Source organism: Mastigoproctus giganteus, chromosome 4, assembly GCF_048544385.1.
Source record: "Mastigoproctus giganteus isolate SK-2022 chromosome 4, ASM4854438v1, whole genome shotgun sequence".
Taxonomy (NCBI): domain Eukaryota; kingdom Metazoa; phylum Arthropoda; class Arachnida; order Uropygi; family Thelyphonidae; genus Mastigoproctus; species Mastigoproctus giganteus.
In genome coordinates, this window is record NC_143578.1 from 200298541 (window position 1) to 200318784 (window position 20244).

Sequence of the window (20244 nt, forward strand, 5' to 3'; positions counted from 1 at the left end):
AAGTGTCTCTTTTTAGTTTTATTTATGAATTCTTTAAATATAGAGCAGCTGCTTGCAGATTTAAGGTCATTTTTTTTCATAAATGATGGGAATTTACTGGAAACATACTTGAAACAACTTTCTTCTTTATTCAGGGCTTGGATGAACTATTTTGTTAAACCTAACCATATGTAGAGGAGGTAACTACTTGTTTCAATCTACTAGTGGCTCATCTTTAATGTTCTTTGAACCTGGTCTTGGGGACTACACTTTCCTTTCCCAATATTTACTTCTTGCTCAACTACCCCACTTACACAGAAAGCAAGACATTTCTGTATAACCAAGTTATTGGCCAAGTAGCATACCAATAAACTTCAAAATCTTTGCACACTAGCAAACCATACTTGTACTGAATATTTTCCTATGAAAACATAAGTTTCCAAGAGAAACTTAATGTTTCCATAGTTTTCTTTTAAGTGTGCCAAAGGGGCTACAGGAATGGTTGCATATTTGTTTCCATTACGAAGGAGAACTTCTTTGAGGCTTTTCTTTGATAAGTCAATAAATAGCCTCTGCTCTGTTGGTTGACAGAAACTTCTAAAAATAATTTACAACTGCAGGAATGTTTCAATATATCACTGAACCTTTTTTGAAAAAACAGAACCAGTTCTTTTTCACAATGTCTGTACCATGGAAAGACTGTTCCTCATGCCACCATATTCTTGGATTTCAGTATGGATCCTAAAAGCTCTACAGAACTTTAGGTAGATTTAAGCCTCTCACAAGATAGTTTAATTCACTTTGTGTGAACAGCTGTGGTCCAGAGTTGTGAATTTCTTCATCACAGTAATTTACATCATCTTTTAGATCACAAATGTGAGATTCAGGATCTGATGGTATGTTCAGGAAATACTGGCCTTACAGCTGAAGTAACTTTGTTGGGGTATACAATGCTCTGCTTGTTCTTCAAACCTGCTACATTTATAGAAAAAAGGTAGTAATCATTAATATGACCCCAAAGTTTCATTGGAGTGGAGAAAACTTTGGGATCATAAAAATGTCATCGCTTTCTTTTTACCAAATTTCCACAATTGCAAGCCCTCCATATATGTACAGCACACTTTATGGGAGAACCACAACTTTTATCTTGGTCACCTAATTTAATTCCAAAATATGCAGTATATTATTATTTTTTTTTTACAATGGTTTTATACACTGCCTTTGTTTACCACAAATGTAATGAAATATATTTGGAGTGTTCATGCATTGTCAAAGACACAAAATATAAAAACCATGTAACAGAAAATCATGTAGAAACAGATACCAATTGGCACAGCTATACCAGAAAACAACTAAATGCAGAAAAAAACCACTTCACAGGTTTGCATAGTTACCAGACTTGAAGGTCTGGACAAGTCTATACATGTCAGTTGCAAAGGAAATAGTTTGTACATATCTCAAATGTGTATCTAAGAAAACAATTCTTAAAAAGCTGTACGTGATAGGAAAAAACAGGTTACATTTTTATAATTAGCTCTAAAAATACACCCAGAAACACCATGAATTTTGGAAAAAACATAAAAATCTATGCAAACTATGTATAATAACTTAATGTTATTTATCCCTTGATTTGATCATTTTATAATGCAATAATTTTGTGATTCAATCAAATTGTATAGTCTACACATTGTTTCAACTAGAAACAACAAGCATAGCAAGTCTCAGGATAGTGTATCTCTTGAGGAACTGTTGTTATAATTCACCTGTGAGTTAGTCTGTTCTTTTCATAAAATTTTGCAGGTATTTTGATGGCAATACACTTTATGCACTAGGTCAGAGGTTCCCAACCTTTCTTCATTCACAGTGCCCTTACTGTTCCAGTAATTTTTTCACGGCACCCCTAGGCCAAAAAAAAAAAAAATACCTAACACAGTTGTTTTAGACCTTTTAATATATACCTATATATAATAATTTTATTCTTTATATAGAGGTACTAAATAAAGATCAACACAAATTTAAAAAGATACGGTACAATGGATATTGTACCGTACCCTTTTTATAATGAAATAAATATATAAATTTCAAAATAATAATAACTTTAAGTAACTTAAGCCCAAATTACATGGCACCTCAAGAATGTTGTTGCAGCATCCTGGTTGAAAACCACTGTGCTAGGTGCAGAGAATGTGATAGTCAGTAGTAGTTGCTTTAGAAAGTTAGTTGCTTTAGAAAGTAGTCAAGTGGATAGTATGAAGGGATACACTTCCGGAGAATTGGGCATTAGGTATAGATCATCAGGTAGAGAGTACTCTGATTCCAAGTGAGAATGTATTCTGTAATCAAAACAGATGAGCAGAACCAGGATATATCTATCAGGTACTAAAATTGATGATGTTACTAAACAGTTATCAGTTCTTAATGGAACTAAAGACATTTTGACCTATCTCATGGCATTTTTTCAGCATGAAAAAATGCCATGAGATAGGTCAAAATGTTACTGTGTTGCAATTCTGCCCATCCTTGATAGGAGAGACTATATGATGAAAGCCTTGTGAATTAACAAGAATTGAACTCTGCAAGGCTTATTGGTGAAAATTTTTCACTGCATGGCCTGCCCTGTGTAATATATTGATGAGATTTTGTAAGGATGGAATTCACTTAAGCAGGAGAGACAAGGGTCTTTGATCAGTGGCATGTTACACCTTCAAGGGGCCCCATCTAAAGAAAAAACTAATAAAGAACATTTTCAATTTCATTTTATTGTAATAACAAAACAAACAAATTATATGACATAAGAACTAAATATAAAATTTCATAAAAATTGGTAAAACAATTTTTGAAGGGGGAAAAAAAAATTTTTTTTTTCAAATTAATCTTCAAGACATTGACCCTGGCAGGTAGAAAGTTCAGTTTCTGATAAAAATCGCTTAAAATATTAGTGAAAAACAGCAATTAGTTTTTGAAATAGTGGGGCCCCCTCTGATTGAAACAGATGTCTTTTTTGCTTAGAGGATAATAGGTCTTTGATTATGCCACAGAGGAGGAGGCCTTAAGGGTTCTGAGAAATTGCTAATTGGGGTAGGAAGAGGGAATCCCTGGTAAGACTCAGACAAAAGGTATTGACCAAAGCAATTATGAAGCCATTATTTGTGCTCTAGGTGTAGGAGATGTGACAAGTCTCACAACACGTGATAGTCTACATAAAGCAGGAATAGTTTCTTGAATCAAATTGATGACTTATTTATTTCAATGCATTAGAGAAAGCAAAGGGCGGTGGGGGTCAAGTATCCTTGACTTAGTTCTCAAATATCCCACCAGTTCTCAAGAATACTTTCAGGCTACTCTGTAATTCTTTATACATGGAAAGATCCAATGAATTATCTCAGTCAGGTGCCACAAAGAAAGCTTGTGGTTATAACTATAAGGAATGAATTAGGAGAGTAAAATTTTAAAAAATACAAAACTTAACTTGATTGTACAATAATGCTAGAAGTTTAAATAAAATGAGTGACTTAAGCTACTACTGGTCAGATCAGCTAATGCTGATATTGTAGAAATAACTGAAACAATGTGTCATAAGGAATAATGAATCATTATGGTAAGTATTGTGTTCAGAAGAGATGGGGAGGAGTGAATGTGTGGGAGGTTATTATTCTTATTTAAAGCTGCTTGAAAGCAACAAGACAGTTTCAAGAACTTGATCAAGAAGAGGCAGATGCTGAGTCAGTGTGGTGTGAAATGATTAGTGGTAAAAGAAAGGGGATAACAGGGACACATTACAAGCCAAATGATTCTGATAGGTGTGATAAAAATTTCTTTAAGCATAAGTGAGTGATTTGTTATGGGAGACTGTTCTCTCTTATTGATTGGAAATTTTGGACATGAAGTACATGTAGCAAAAGTACTTTCTTGAATCAAATAGATGAATGTTATTTATTTCAACATTTTTGAGAGAGCACAAGGTGATCAAATATCCTAGGCAAAGTTCTCACCAAGGATCCAATCAGCATAAAAAATATGAACAATTCAGGAATCAATAATGAGAAGTGATCATAATTTAATAAAGTGGGTAGTATTAAAGGTAATTTTTGTGGTAAAAGGGAAATGTCAGGGCTTTAATTGCAGGAAGGGGGACTACAATGGACTCAGGTTTCTTGATCTCTATTAACTGGAGTTATTATTATATGCTATTTGATACTAATACATTATGGGAAGTGTTTGAGGGATTTATTCTAGACACCACAAACACATTCATTCCATTCAGGAAGTACCAGGTGCTAAAATTGATGATGTTACTAAACAGTTATCAGTTCTTAATGGAACTAAAGAAAAAAAAAAAAAAAAAAAAAAGCATGGGCAGTTACACAGACTGTCATGTGATATTGCTTCATACAATAACTTTAGATAGGTAATAAAACAGTTTACAGAACGAACAAGACCTGCAAAAATTAAGTATAAAAAATCATTGGCAAAGAGCTACAAATGGGGAAAAGAAGTTCTGTTAGTAAGTAAATTGAACAAGCCCCTTTGCAAGATCAAAGTAGTGGTACAATCAACAACCCAACCAAAATGGCAGCTGAGCTGAACACATACATTCTTTGCTATCAAAACCACATTAGTTTAAAGATGGAATAGAGAACCAAAGCTGAATCATAAAATAAGTGATATATCATCAAAAAAACAGCTTTTTGAAAAGCTACCACTATGGTTGAGAAAGCATAAAACTACAGGGATGGATGATGTACATCCAGTTATGTAGAAAAATGAGAGACAGTGAATACATCCAGTTGTGGTAATGAGAATTAGATTCAGGAATTATTACTTTACAATGGAGAACCACCAATATCTCTCCAAATCTGCAAAGGAAGGGCTAAAGAAATGATCAGCTAGACTAGTGAGTCAGACTTCTGTGATTGTTGATATTATGGAGTCTATGGTTAAAGACACAATATGAAGACCATCTTGACAATAATGGCATCCTGGGTTTCAGCATGGTTTAATGAAGGGGATATCTTGCCTTACTAATTTGGTAAATTACTATGATGAAGCTATAAAAAAAAGTTGGATGCAGGAAACAACTTCGATGTTATATATATCTGAATTTTATCAAGATACGTGATACAATTTCTCATGAGTGGTTACTGTATAAATTAGAGCTGGTCAGGTTAACAGGAAAGATCCATTAGAAATTAGATAAGTAGTTTTCAACCGATGTGCAGCAGCACACTAGGGTGCCATGTAATTTGGGTTTAAGTTAAACTTTTTTTTTTTTTTTTAAATTTATATATTTATTTCATTATAAAAAGGCATACATTATCCATCGTACTGTATCTTTTTAATTTTGCAGTGATCTACCATTGATGTTTAGTACTTCTACATAAAGAATAAAATTATTATATAAGTATATATAATTTGTATTATAAATTGTAATTTTGTTTATAATTATATCATTATAACATTTCTATCATATAACATTTTTTAATATTACACACACACACACACACACACACACACACACACACACACACACACACAGAATCGGATTATTAAAAGGTCAGAAACCATTGTGTTAGGTATTTCTTTTGGCCTAGGGGTGCCATGAACCGAGGAAGTTTGGGAACCTCTGGATTAGAGGTTGGTTGAAGGTCTGGACACAGTGTGGTCTTGAATGTTAGATTTGCTAGTCTAGTCCACCTTGAATCCCTCAAGGTGGACTAGACTAGCAAATGAAATCTTCAGGGATCAGTGCTCAGACTTCTTGTTTATTTTCCTATGTGATACTGATGAGGGAATACAGGGAAGCTGTCAGTTTGCTGACAGCTTAAAGTATGGGAAGGTAGTTAACAATCAGTCAGACTTTGCTGCTTCAAAAAAATTTGGACTGATAGCAAGTATGGTCTGAAAAATAGCATTTAAAGTTTAATGTTACAAAATGTAAGGTATTGCAATTGGGAAACAGAAACCCAAGAGTAGTTTTTAGATTAAAGAGAGAGAGAGGATGGGAAAATTAAAGGATGTTCTGGATGGGAAAGACTTAGGGATTATGAAAAAGAAGGTCATCAAATTTGACTTACAGTGTAATAAAGTGGCAGGAAGGGCACATGATATTCTATGATTTATCAGAATTTTGCAAGTAGAGGAAAGGAAGCCATTATTTCTCTCTATGAAACTATGGTGTTACCACACTTGAGATGTCATGTCCAGTTTCGGAGGCTGAATTTAAAGAAAGATATGAAACTTTCTTTAAATGCAGGGCAACTAGATGTGAAGAGCACTACATATTAAACTGATGAGAAATGGCATAGAAAATGTGGTCTGCAGAGCTTAGTAACTAAACAACTTAGGGTGATTTCATTGAAGTGTATAAGGCCCTGAGGGGGATTAGTAAAATGACTGAGGGAGGAATATTCTCATTGATAAGTATGAAAAGAATCAAAGAGCACAACTATAAAATCTGAGGGCAGAACAGTAGACAAGACTTTAATGAAGTTTATTTACTTTTATAGCTTGTGCAGCACTGGAAATAAATCGCCTACAAGGATGGCTAAGAAAGAGAAGACTGGAAAAATTCCTAAGACTTGAGTAGGCACTTTTTGAAGATGGGAATAATGTTCCTCCCGCCCCAGCAGATGCAGAATAAGTTTGTTCACCTAGATCATTATGCCATTTTAATACTAATATTAATTTTATCACATTCTGGATTTCAATTACAGAAAATTTTGGCTTTTAGGAACAAACTCAGACTAACAGCTAAAATCTCCTCTTCCAATTTTCAAAGCTACTTTTGTGCTACCATCTACTATAAACATGTTTACTTTTACTTCAAAACATAGATAACAGCAACTACTCGAATTTACAAAAATTAAAAAAGCTAGTAAAATTAAGGCTGAAGGAACATGGAAAAAGAAATGCTGAAATTGCTGGTGTAGTGTACACAAAGCAACAGTTAGGCAGTAATTAAAAGAAAATGACAGAAATGGGAGAAGCTCATAGTGGAAGAGTAGGCAAATGTGGAACAACTAGCACATCAACTGCAAGAGGAGGTAATCAACTTCAACATATCTATACTTAAGGCAGATCTGCCTACTCCCAAAGTCTTGCCAAACAGTGGAAAGAAGTAAATGCAATAAAAACAACTGGTATTGCTATAAGGAGAATGCTGAAGAGAACAGATCTAAAACCATGTCATCCAATTAAGAAGCTGATGCTCACTAAACAAATCAGTAAGCATGTATTATGTGCACTAAATTAGACCAGCATTGATCTGAAGAAGAGTGGCAGAAAGTTTTATTTAGTGATGAATAAAAAAATTAATTTGAGTGGCAGCAGTTGCTATAGATGTTTGCAGTTACAGTGAACCCCTGCAAGCTTCACTGTGAATTTTTGCACCAATGTGATGGTTGGGGGAAGTTTTTCAGTCAATGTCAAAGAGCAAAGTTCTTTGCCAGCAACAATTTGAATGCCATAATCAGTGTCAACGTTTGACTTTAAAAAAACTGAAGATCAAGCAATTTTAAGCAGGAAGAAAACAGGAGTTTTTTCCCCCCCAAAAAAGCAGGACTTCACAGCAAAAAAGATTTTTTGGAAAAAGGTTTTTGTTAAGTCCATATGGCACTAATAAAGTATATATTTTATATTAAAATACAGCTATAGGACTACTATTACAGTATGCTCTTAAAACATTAACTTGCCTGGAATATTTCTATCTGTGGATTTTGCTTTGGACTGTCTGCTAGATATCAACTGATTGAGACTGCTTCAAGAACAACATTGTTGACAGCTTTGCACCTCTTCAGAAATGTTGAATCAAAGTTCTGTTTATAACAATGGCACTATATTGTACAGTCCATTTTCAAAGCTTTCTAGAAAGAGATGTGATTTCAAATTTTTAATAATTCTTTGTAGCACTGCTACAAGGAATTATTAAAATGCTGGTGAGAATAACTTGGGATCATCTGCTATATTTCACACTTCCTTGTATACTTGTCAGTATATCAATTATTTCTTCTTTCATAATAGCATCTTGTAGGTTCTGACACTGAAAGTGACAGAATTAATGCTGCAAAACATCTCTTGCTTGATCCACTTCTTTATTTTTAATGACACCAACAGCTGGAAACTTGTCCACAAAAAATTTCAAAATAATGAAATTTGTGCTACTTCAGCATTTATAAGAACATTTTCCAATGGGAATTTGTACATCACTTAAAAGTACTTTCTCATCACTAAACAAAAAAAAAACCAAAATCTTCTCTTGTTTTAGATTCTCCACAACCTTGGCAGTAAATATGACTGAGTCAGTAGCATCCTTCTGGTTTAGTCTGCTATGGTAATTGGTTTCCAAAATGGAAGTGGAAGAGTTAAAAAAAAAAATGCTTGTATAATAAATTTTCACACAACACTCCAACACATCTAGGAGCAATAACCCATTGATGAGCAGTACATTAAATTGAAAAGCTTTGTAAGTTTTAAAACAACCAAATTTCTTTATTCAAGCCAGAACAGAGAAGCATAAACAAATTTTCTATGAGTGAGGATAACACGCCTAGAATGCTAGAACAGGCCAAGCTTGCTTGGCCTGTTTAGGATTGCTTTCACCAGAAGTCTCCAATTCAGTTCTTTTTTCTCCTTTCAAAAAGTACACTGTACACTAATAAGAAGCAATTGTTAGTGTGTGGCTGACTTGTGTCAGTGCCATGCAATTTCTCTGAAAAGTGTTCATATTGCTTTTCTCACCACTTCTAAACTTCTTTAAAGAGACAAAGGTTGCCATTGTTCTACCAGTCTAGTTATACATTTAACCAACATGTATGTACATGCTTTAAAATCTTTTTTACTGCAATGGCATGGATCAGTTCAAATTGTTTAATTCTATATATCCTCTTAGCATTCCTTTCTAGATAGTCATTCATAAATGTCTACCAAATATTCATCATCCTTCACAGGAAGGCATGCTTCCCCCCCTTCAGCAAACAAATTAATACGATGACAAGAACAGCTTATTACCACCAAGTGCACAACTCCTCTTTTAATACTCTTGCTACTCCAGTTTTTAGGCCTATCACAACAAGTGCATTATCAGCACTAAGAGTCAGGGAGTTTTTTGATGAAATCCCACATGCTTTCAGGTTGTTCAGAAGATGTCCAATGGTGTAACCCGGCAGTTTTCAACCTTTTTTTAATAATGGCACCCCTACTCAATTTTCTGCCTGTTAGATCCGATTCTCTCTCTCTCTCTCTGTATGTGTATATATATATATATATATATATATATATATATATATATATATATATATACACACACACACACATAAATATAATATTAAAAAATATATGTTATATGATATTTATTACAATAATATAATTATAAAAATTACATTTCACAATACAATTATACATATACAGTATATAATTTTATTCTGTATATAGAGGTACTAAGTAAACATCAATTATAGATCACCACAAAACTAAAAAGATACTGTACACCTTTTTATAATGAAATTAACATAAATTAAAAAATAATAAGTTTAAGTAACTTAAACCCAAATTACATGGCACCCCTGGAATGTCGTTGCGGGGGGGGGGGGGCATTGTCAAGGCCACGTTATCTGGGTATATTCTTACCATGTGTACACCATATCCAAAAATTGGACTACTTCATACAGCATGTCAAACTAATAGAGTAAGCTTATCTGCAAAAAGATCTAAACCTCCCAAACACTTCCTAGTTCATTTCACAAATATACGTGGTCTCAGTTCCAAGCTCAATGATGTCCATTTCCACTTGCAGTCTACCAAACCCCATGTATTTTTTCTGACAGAATCGCAGTTATCGGTTGATTCAACTACTGCTCATCTCAGTTGCCCAAACTATTCGCTGTATGATTCCTTTCACCTCAAAGGTGGTACTTGTTCAAAAGTCCGTTCCACTATTCCCTGTCACAGACTTGTTCATTTGGAATCTCCTCTTTTCAATCTTCTCTGGCTTAAAATCTCTCTACCTCATTGTGACAAATTCATCTGTTGCCTCTACCATCCTCCCAACTCCACTAATCAATTGGAGCTATTTGACTTCCTCTCTTTGCAACTTGACTATCTCCAGCCCAACTTCCCTAACACTGAGGTAATTTTCCTTGGTGATTTTAATGTTCACGACTCCAGCTAGCTTCCGTTTTCTAGTCACACCGAGCCAGCTGGTCGAGATGCTGAGGCTTTTGCAATTACTAATGACCTTGCACAGATTGTTCATTTACCTACGAGAATACCGGACGATCCTAACCATAAAGCCAACACCTAAAGAGTGTTGTTTCAACCCTTCTAAGTACACAGTCGAAGTGGTCCTTTAGGCAACTCAGATCACAACTTGGTGATTATCTCTTCTCCAATGCAGCCTTTATCTCATGGCTATTCCCAACCTTGTATTGTTTGGCATTACAAGAATTCAAAATGGGATGACCTGCGTGATTTCTTTTCTTCTTTTCCTTGGTCGGATTACTGTTTCAAAATTTCTGATGTTAAAATTTGGTCCGATCCTGTCAGTGAAATTATTCTTGCAGGAATGGAATCCTTTATTCCACACTCCACCTTAAAATCTTGTCCTTGATCTAAACCCTGGTTTTCCAATAAATGTGCTATGGCTGTTCAAGAGAAGAAGAATGTTGCATATCGTAATTGGCTTGTTTCCAATAATTCAGTTTCATTTTCTGCCTACACCAAAGCTTGCAACAATTGTAAAGCAGTTATTAATCAGTCCAAACTACATTTTGAACAGGCTAAGAGTAGAAAACTTGCTTCTTGCCCTAATGGTAGCCAAGCATTCTGGTCTTTGCCAAAGCTATTGGCCACAACTTTTGCCCATCTCTGCTCCCACCTCTGTCAAACCAGATGGTTCTGTTGTCACTTCAGCCAAGGATAAAGCTGACCTGCTAGCATCCCATTTTTCTTCCAACTCGTGTATTAATGATCTTGGTAAAACACCTCCCACCATTTCCAACATGCTGCATTCAATGCCTCCTGTGGTCTTCCGTCAAAAGGATTTTCACAAATCTTGATGCCAAGAAAGCTCCAGGTCCTGATGGTATTTTTCCACTTGTTCTCAAAATGTGCTCCTGAACTTACTCCTGTTCCTTGCCACCTTTTTTCACTTTCTTATTCCAAAGGTGTTTTTCCTTCTGCTTGGAAATTTGCTCATATCCAGCCAGTTCCTAAAAAGGGTGACAAATCTCTCCCATCCAATTATTGTCCCATTGCAATTACTTGTACTCTTTCTAAAGTAATGGAGAAATCAATTAACTGCCAACTCTTAAACTACCTAGAAACTTTCTGTCTGATCAACGATTGCCAGTATGGATTCCGTCAGTGAATCCATACTGGTGGTACTAAGTACTAGTACTATAGGCTCTAAATATCTCTCGTGTCTGGGATTTCCATTAAAAAAAAAAAAAAAGTAAATCGCACATCAATACACTGTGAACCCTGGCACCTAGTGGTTCTTTTATCTGCAGATTCTTAATGCATGAAGAATCACTGCTGATAATCAGATTACGGATATTGATTTCTCTTTCTTTTGTTGCCTCTCTAACATGCTGCTGTAAAAAACAGTCATCCAAGGAAGCAACAAAAGTGTGGCTAGTCTGTGGGTGACCAACCCACTCCAATCAATATCTGGAAATTTAAAATCCCCCATTATAAGACATTCTGATTTACTCACCTTCTCTATTTCTCTGTACAGTTTTTAGTTGTAGTCATCAGTCATAGGCCTATAACTCACTGCTATTCTCATTTTTGTTTTCCCAGCGTTTATGTCACACCAAACTGACTCAGCTTTGTCACCTATATCAACTAGATGCACTGCCTTAGATTTTATGTGCTTCTTAACTAACAGCATAATCCCCCCCCTCCTGTCTTGTCTGTCCTTTCTGAATACATTGTACTCCCCATATTTAAATCCCTTATATATGAGTGACATCACGTCTCTGATATAAGCACAATGTCTGCATTTGATTACTTGACCAGCACTTCAGATTCATCAAATTTATTTACTTTGCTCCTAGCACTGGTGTACATGCAAGTATGCATGCACCTATTCTTGCTCTTAGCTACCCTAACAGCCCATGTATTTCACTGTTCCATGATGATCCACATCAGGCTTTGAAATCTCCAGTATCTTGTTTCTTAGGCTGCTGCATGTTCCAATAGAAGCAGCGCAAAAATCACTTTCGCTTTTGCCTGCGGTTGTTAATCTATTAGTCTATGTATCACCCCAAGCTAGCAGAGTTCCGACCCACCTAACACTTCCTCAATAGCATCAGCAATTATTCATGCACCCTTTCTATTTAAGTGTATGCCATTCCTGTAGAAGCAGCAGCCTCTCCTGTTAACAAGAACAGGCCATTCTGATCTGACTCTGGATACAGTCTGATCACTTTTAGAGCTTTTCTTAAAGAAGCATACCCCCCTCCCCTCCAACCTTTCCTCTCTCTCCTGGTTGTAAAAGGCTAAAAGTGGATGGCACCATGTCTCCATTACTCCTATTATATCTGCATTGATTGACCATCTTAAAAAGCATTTATTGAAAATATTAAAAAGCATTTATTGAAAATATTAAAAAGAATTTATTACTGTAAATAAATTTCTTCAGTTTATTTACAATATAAACAAATTAAATTTTGCAACTTTTGGCTTTTTACAACCCTGATACATGCTGGTCGTTTTTGAACTTGTTTCAATGTTTCGGGAGGTTAGTGGGCCACTAGAATAACTCGTATTTAAGTGGCTTCCCTAACCCTCCAAATTAGCATGTCACTAAACCCTTAAAGGTTCCTCAATGACACTAGCAGAAACTCTTGCACCAAATCTGTTCAAGTCAATTCCATCTTTACAAAACAAAATTTTCTGTTAATTAAGGATGGCCATGCTGGATTACAACTAACGAAATCGACTTCGTCCTTACTAACAGAAGATATATCATGAATGATGTTACTGTCCTGAACAAGGTAAATGTTGGAAGTGATCACAGAATGGTAAGATGCACACTTGATATAGATGTAAGAAAAGAAAGGAAAAAAACTGACTCGGGTAAATAATACAAAGGTCTTTGAGATAACAGAAGAGGAGAAAAAGCAGTATGTACTGGCACTTAAGAACAAGTTTAAGCTTCTGCAGACTGCTCAGGACCAAGATATCGATGAGGAATATTACAACTTTCTGAAAGTGATAAAGCCCAAGAAACCTATAAGTAAAAAGGAATCCAAAGAAGGAAAAATTAGTCAAGAAACACTTGTCATGATGAACCAAAGGCAACAAATGAAGAGCAAGATAAACACTGACAAGGAGAAAATTGAGTATATTTAGTTATGCAAAGCCATTAGAAAGAGACAGAGAGGACATAAAGAAGATTTAACACAAGAAAAGTAGAACAAGCATTAAGGGAAAACAAAGGACTTAAATCAGCAGCCATGAGCAGTAATACAGAAAGACAAATGATACTGAAACTGAAGAATAGCGATGGTGTACTTATAAATAGCAGAGAAGGCATAATTTAAATAGCAGAAAACTACTATAGAGAATTATATGAGGAGTGATGCCAGCAGTGGGAAAGATGGATCGCAAATTAGCAACACATATGACATGCCCGATATCCTTCCTGATGAGATAGAACATACATTGAAGAAAATGAAGAATCAGAAAGCCCCAGAGGAAGATGAAGTTACTGTAGAATTGTTAAAATTGGGAGGAAGAGACATGACACAAAAACTGGCAAGACTTCACAAAATGCATTACAAAAGGTGCGACGCCTAAGGAGTGGAATAATGCAATCACAGTTTTGTTGCATAAGGAAATAAATCAGAAATTGGAAATTATAGGCCAATTAGCTTGTTATCCTACATCTACAAGTTGTTCACAAGGGTCATTACTAAGAGATTAGAAAGAATACTTGATGAGAATCAACTGAAAGAGCAAGCTGGCTTTAGGACAGGATTCTCAACTATGGATCACCACGTAATATCACAGCTAATGGAGAAAGCAAATGAATATAAACAACCATTATGCCTAGCATTTGTGGATTATGAAAAGGCATTTGACTCCATACAGCATAAGGCAATGTTTCGGACACTGGAAAGATAAGACAGATTCCCCATATATGATTTTGAAGAATAAATATGAGAATGCTACCTCCTTTATTAGACTAGACAAAGACAGTAGCAAATTTAAAATTGAGAAAGGGGTCGACACAATATCTCCAAAGTTGTTTACTGCTGCCCTTGAGGAAGCTTTCAGAAGATTAGACTGGTTGCAGAATGGAGAGTACCTAAACCATTTATGATTTGCAGATGACATTGTGGTCATAAGCCACGATCCCAAAGAATTAGAGGAAAATCTTAATCAGTTATGCAGAGTTAGTAAGGATTTTGGACTAAAGATGAATATGGCTAAAACAAAAATTATTAAAAATGAGCAAGTATGCCACAGAAATGGATATAATCATTGAAGGAGCAATAATTGAAAAGGTGGAGTCATATACTTATCTGGGACAAGTCAATAGTTGCAATATCCCAATTTGTCTGAAACGCAAAATAATGGGTACTCACTGGGTGAAACTTGGGTACTCACTAAAAGAATGGAAGAGAAGCTGAGAACTACACAGCAAAGAATGGAATGAATTATATTGGGAATCAGACTATTAGATAATTACGATTTGCAGATGACATTGAACCACGATCCCAAAGAATTAGAGGAAAATCTTAATCAGTTATGCAGAGTTAGTAAGTATTTTGGACTAAAGATGAATATGGCTAAAACAAAAGTAATGATGAACAATGAGAAAGTATGCCACAGAAATTATAAATGGCTGGAAGTCAAGTGAAGAATGAATTTTGGATTGCTAGCATTCAGGAAATATAGTCACATACTGAGGAGAAATATCCCAATTTGTCTGAAACGCAAAATAATGAACCAATATATACTCCCCACCATGACTTATGGAAGTGAAACTTGGGTACTCACTAAAAGAATGGAAGAGAAGCTGAGACCTACACAGCAAAGAATGGAATAAATTATACTGGGAATCAGACTGTTAGATAAGAAGAGAAGCACATGGATTAGGCAGCAAACTCAAGTTAAGGACATTCTTATCAAAATTAAAGAACTAAAATGGTCTTGGGCAGGACACAGCTTGAAGACATGACAGACAGACTAAGAAAATAACAGAATGGTACCCAAGAGGAGCTAGAAGAAAACCTGGAAGACAACAACGGAGATGGACAGATAAAATTCAAGAGTTTGTGGGTAGTAAATGGATGGCCATTGCACAAATCAGAAAGAACTGGAAAGTTGCTGGAGAGGCCTTCATCCTGCAGTGGATTGAAAATGGCTGATGATCAGAAAAATTTTCCCACATAGTCCCTCAAGTTTAGAGTTAATTGAAAAGGCTTTCATTTTACATTCCTTCCTGTCATGTCTAGGTATAAGCAGAATTATAGGCAAAAGAACATTTTGTCCATTCTTGCAACATTTTTCCAGAATGACCTTATATTTCTTTACCAATTCATCACTTTGTTTATGCATTAGTAGCCAGTGGCAGATATAATCTGGTTCTGTTCCACCTGTCTTTATTACAGAATATATTTCCAGTTTCTCTTTAAATCGAATCCCCTGGTAAGGCTACCTCCTGTGGACTAAAGATGAGCATTCTGCACTGAAAAATTCACTCCTGGTGCAAAATTTGGGAAAACGTTGCTCAGTATAGATTCAGAAGCCTTGATTTCTGTCGAGCTCTCAGTTTGAATTTTCTCCAGGACATCTAATTAAACATAACAATGTATATATATCATTTGCATTCTAGGAGATACAATCTCATCTAACAGTACATACACCGAGTTTTAATTTTACCTCTTTGCACTCCCTGCATCTAACACACAAAAATGAATCACCACTGGCTATAGAAAGTTCTGCATACATGTGACAACAAGTACAAGGAAAAAGACCGTAACTCACAGGTGAATAGTAAATGACAATCCCCCCCCTGTTATTCATGACATCCTGTGACATAAGAATAAGTATCTTTTCCAACTGAAACCATAATTAAGTAAAAGTAAGGTAACGATGATTTAAATAATAAATATATTAAAATAGGCACTAGTGAATTGCCTTTAAGCTAAAATTGCTTAAAGTAATGAAATTAATTTTAAAATAATTTTAAATGTACTTGAAATTACCTTGAAAAAAATTCAGATTTAGAAGCCCACATATGAAAAACATAGATCTATGTGTGTGTGTGTGTATGTATATATATATATATATATATTCATGAAAAGGTTAATAAAAAGCATTACATAATGAATGCAGAAGCAACAAACTTTATTCATGAGCACTTTTTGTTTTTATTATGTAATAAAGCATGAAATTTCACAGTGAATATCATTCTCTCTTTTTTTTTTGTTAGTTGTTGGTGCATCGGCTTCTATGCACCATCCAAAGCTTTTGCATTTTTTACTCTGATCCAAGCCCGAGGTGGGATTCAAACCCACGACCTTTGGGTTGGCCAGGCAGGCACTTTACCCACCCGGCTAGCCCAGTCGGCTATTGTTCTCTCACTTTAGAAGCACAAGTTATATATTTTGAGACAGCTTGACTATTGGGAATAAGATACAGAACTTTCTTAGGTATTTACAACTTTGTTTCATAAAAGATAACTTTTTGTGTCCACAAAATTTTAATATGTTACTACAAAAGAAGATATTCAACCAAGTACAATGAAAAATTTTTTTAAATAAACCACTGCCCTGATAAGCAAATAAGCATGCATCTAAAGATTGAGAATCTGCATGTGAAGTTATTAAAAAAAATCTTCTTACCGAACCACGTAAATTGGGCATCCTTCCAGGTTCAATCCTGCCTACTTCCCATATCATCACTTTACTGACTGGATCAAAGGAATATTTCCCCTGGCTTGGGGTCAAGGTCATATTAAGTACACTCTTTGGCATTGGAATTTCTAGAATAACATTTTCAACCTACATAATTTGAGATAACAGTTTGAGTTTCTTAAAAATTATATCTTGAATAAATAAACTATAGATTAACCACACAGTGGACAATTTATTAAGAACATTACCTTAGTATTCTGTAGGACCACCAGAACTGCAGCAGTTTATCTTACCATGGACTCCCCAAAATGATGATCATTCAACCATACCGATATGACAGTGTCTCTCAACTACTGGAGATTAGATAGTTATCAGCCATCTAATCTCTAGGTGTAAATAGGCTGTTACCATCTAATAGTCTATTCACACCTAGTGTTGTGATTATGTTTGATTGCTTCCATATACAATGTGGAAAGGCTGTTGTTATTTGGTTTTTTTTTTAGGAGCATTAGCAACTAAGGCCATATTGCTCCGGGATATGCGGTGGTCATTCCTTGACCTTTACGCATCCTCCGTATTTGGTGGTGACGGGCTCGAACCCCGGTCTAATCAAGAAGCGTGTGCTACGCACTGCTGCTCCTTCCCACCTGGCTACGGAGGCGCCAATGTGGAAAGGGTCTGGGTTCAGTTTCTACTGTAAGAGGAGAAATTTTTATGGGCTCATAACACTGGCTGAATCATCTGAGCCAAAGAAAGAGTTGCATAGTTTTTTGTCAGGTTTACTGTCACATTGTCAGTAAAACAGACGTGACATAGAATACATGCAAGTTACAGACAAGATATTCTGAAAATTTGTTGATCTTACAAATGCATTAAAGCCAGGGATTCTGGGCCTTTTTATACTCATTAGAGCAAATAATGCAGTTTTCTTAAGCTTTGTAAATGCTAATTAGTTTTTCCACCTATCTTTGCAGTAGGATATATATATATATATTTATAAATATCATCAATGACATGTGTGGTACTGACTGGAAACACTGCTCCACCGGATTAAAATCCAAAGATTATGCACACCAGAGAAATTGAGAGGATAATGTTATGCTATTAGTGCACCCCCTCCCCAATAAGCAAATAGAGGATTTGTGGGTTACTATGATGGAATACATTTGGTTATTATACTGGTGTTGGTGCATGGGTAGCAGGATTCGAGTGCCTCATACATTCTCACTTCACCAACTTGTGATACTAAGTATAATGGATCCAGCTTCATGTTTTCTTCATGATTTCTCTGTAGTATATATCATCTGCATGACATAACAGGAACATGGACTGGATTTTTTTGTTAACCCTGGTGCTGTTGCATGAAGAGATCCATGATTCACTGGCTCAATCACACAGCAATAGAGTATGAACACAGTCTGTTCCCCTGCTATTGTAGCCTAAACTAATAATGACTTGCATGGACAGTTTTCAGAATATTTTGGACCAATGTGACACTATGCATATTACTCCAACCCTGACCAGTTTCTAGTGCCAGTTACACAAGAAGAGCCAGTTCTGTCCTGCTTTTTTTTGTTTTTCGTTTTAACAACAATGAGCTATTTTCCTGATATGTGTGAACATGCTACCTGATATGTGTGAACATACTATCCCTTCGACTGTAGATTCCCAGTCCGAAGTTTCTTGATTCTCTCTAATTATCGTGTTGTAAATTTCACCACACAAAAGTTTATTTCTTGAAAGCTTATAGATTATACCCCAAGGGTCAGCATTTCCTGTTTCCTTCACCAGACGTTGCCAACAATTTTGCCTGCTATCAGCAATTGCTTTATGGTACCTCTTCCTCAAGTCTCTGTAATCATTTTTCAAAGCCTGATTGTCTGCGTCCGATAGATGCCTATTCCTTTGGTATGCTTTTCGTGCTTGAGTTTGTTGTCTCAATTCAGCTAGTGCTGAAGACCACCATGGGACAGAAGTTCTTCCTGTCTGTTTTCTTTTCGTCGAGTAGGCCATCGCTTGATATAAATGATATTGAACCAGAAAAACATATTCTTTTGCTGTCAAGGTGATAATGATTACTTTGTCATCTCCATTAAAAATTGTATTCAGATATTCACGAAACTTGGTCCAGTTCACCCTTCTGGCTGTTTTACAGTAGAGCAGCGTTTCCCAAACTGGGGTACGCGGACCTCTGGGAATGCGTAGACCAGTTCCAGAGGGTACATCAAACAATTGTTGTGGCAATACTGGTTGATGCTCTCTGGGCACCATATTAATATTACATGCAACAATTCTATCTTAGTCTGCAGTCAGCTTTACACACAGGTCATGACACTGACATATATTTGGTACCTCTGATTTCAATGGGGAGGAATAGTGTTCTTAACAAATTATCCATTAAATGTATACATTACTATATTAACATACTTTGATTTACTAATTTTACTGAATTCAAAATAAAATATTTGCTTTTATTTTATTCAACAAGAGATTATGAGATGTAATAACAAAGTTCCCAGACTGGTGCTGTTGCACATTCAACCTTACACTGCCAATGCATTCCTTGCATGCTGTGGTGGTGTACTCATGAATATGGGTTTGAAATATTGCCTCCTCCTGCTTATTCCCCTGACCTTGCATCCTTGGATTTCTTCCTCTTTCCAAAAACACTTTGCTGCTGATAATGAGGCGATTTCTGCTGCGGAGTCATGGTTTGAAGAACAGAGGACTTCTACAAAACAATCTTGTGGAGAGGCGAAAAAAATGTGTCATTTTGTCTGGTGACTATAGTGAAAAAGTGTAATAAGTAGTGTTTGTTTCAGCTTTCTATCACAACTACTTCTGGATGAATACAAATATTTTTTGAATCCCCTTGTATATAATAAATAATAAATTTTCTGTTTATATTCTGGAAGACTACATGGTCAGGAGTTCACAAGATAGAGAGAATACATGAATTAGCAGTTGTGGGCTTGATCCCTGGTCATTCAAAGTACATGTACTTATGCACCCTCACACCTCAGCACTCAGCTAAGGCACAGCAGTGCATAAGTATGTGTGCTTTGACTGACTGTGATTCACGTCTGCGACTGCTAAATACAGTGCTGCTTCTTGTATTCTCCCTATCTTGTGAACTCAAGGCCTAAACCACAGACAAGCCAATTGGTTTAAGATTTTAAAATAATCTGTCAAAATTCACTGCCTCAGTGATGGTAGCTTATTTTAAAAGAGAATTATGAAGAATTACGCACAACAGTGGTGAAGGCAATTTCACAGCTAGGCCACACTTGAAAAAAAGTAATGTAAAAGTTACAATCCTTGATGAGTGTCCTTTAACGAAACTTCCTGCTCAACCAAAGTAAGTTCCTCTTCTTCTTTCCTACAAATTTCAGGTTCC

General features: G+C 35.7%; 1 protein-coding gene across 1 annotated transcript in view; it reads right to left on the reverse strand.

Annotated features, from left to right (window-relative positions):
• The window catches only part of cm (AP-3 complex subunit carmine), a 136772-nt gene that overhangs the window by 32097 nt on the left and 84431 nt on the right, over nucleotides 1–20244 (reverse strand). Inside the window, exon 9 of the mRNA XM_090371985.1 lies at nucleotides 16836–16994. Coding sequence (XP_090228111.1) covers nucleotides 16836–16994 — 159 coding nt within the window. The remainder of the gene's footprint in view (nucleotides 1–16835; nucleotides 16995–20244) is intronic.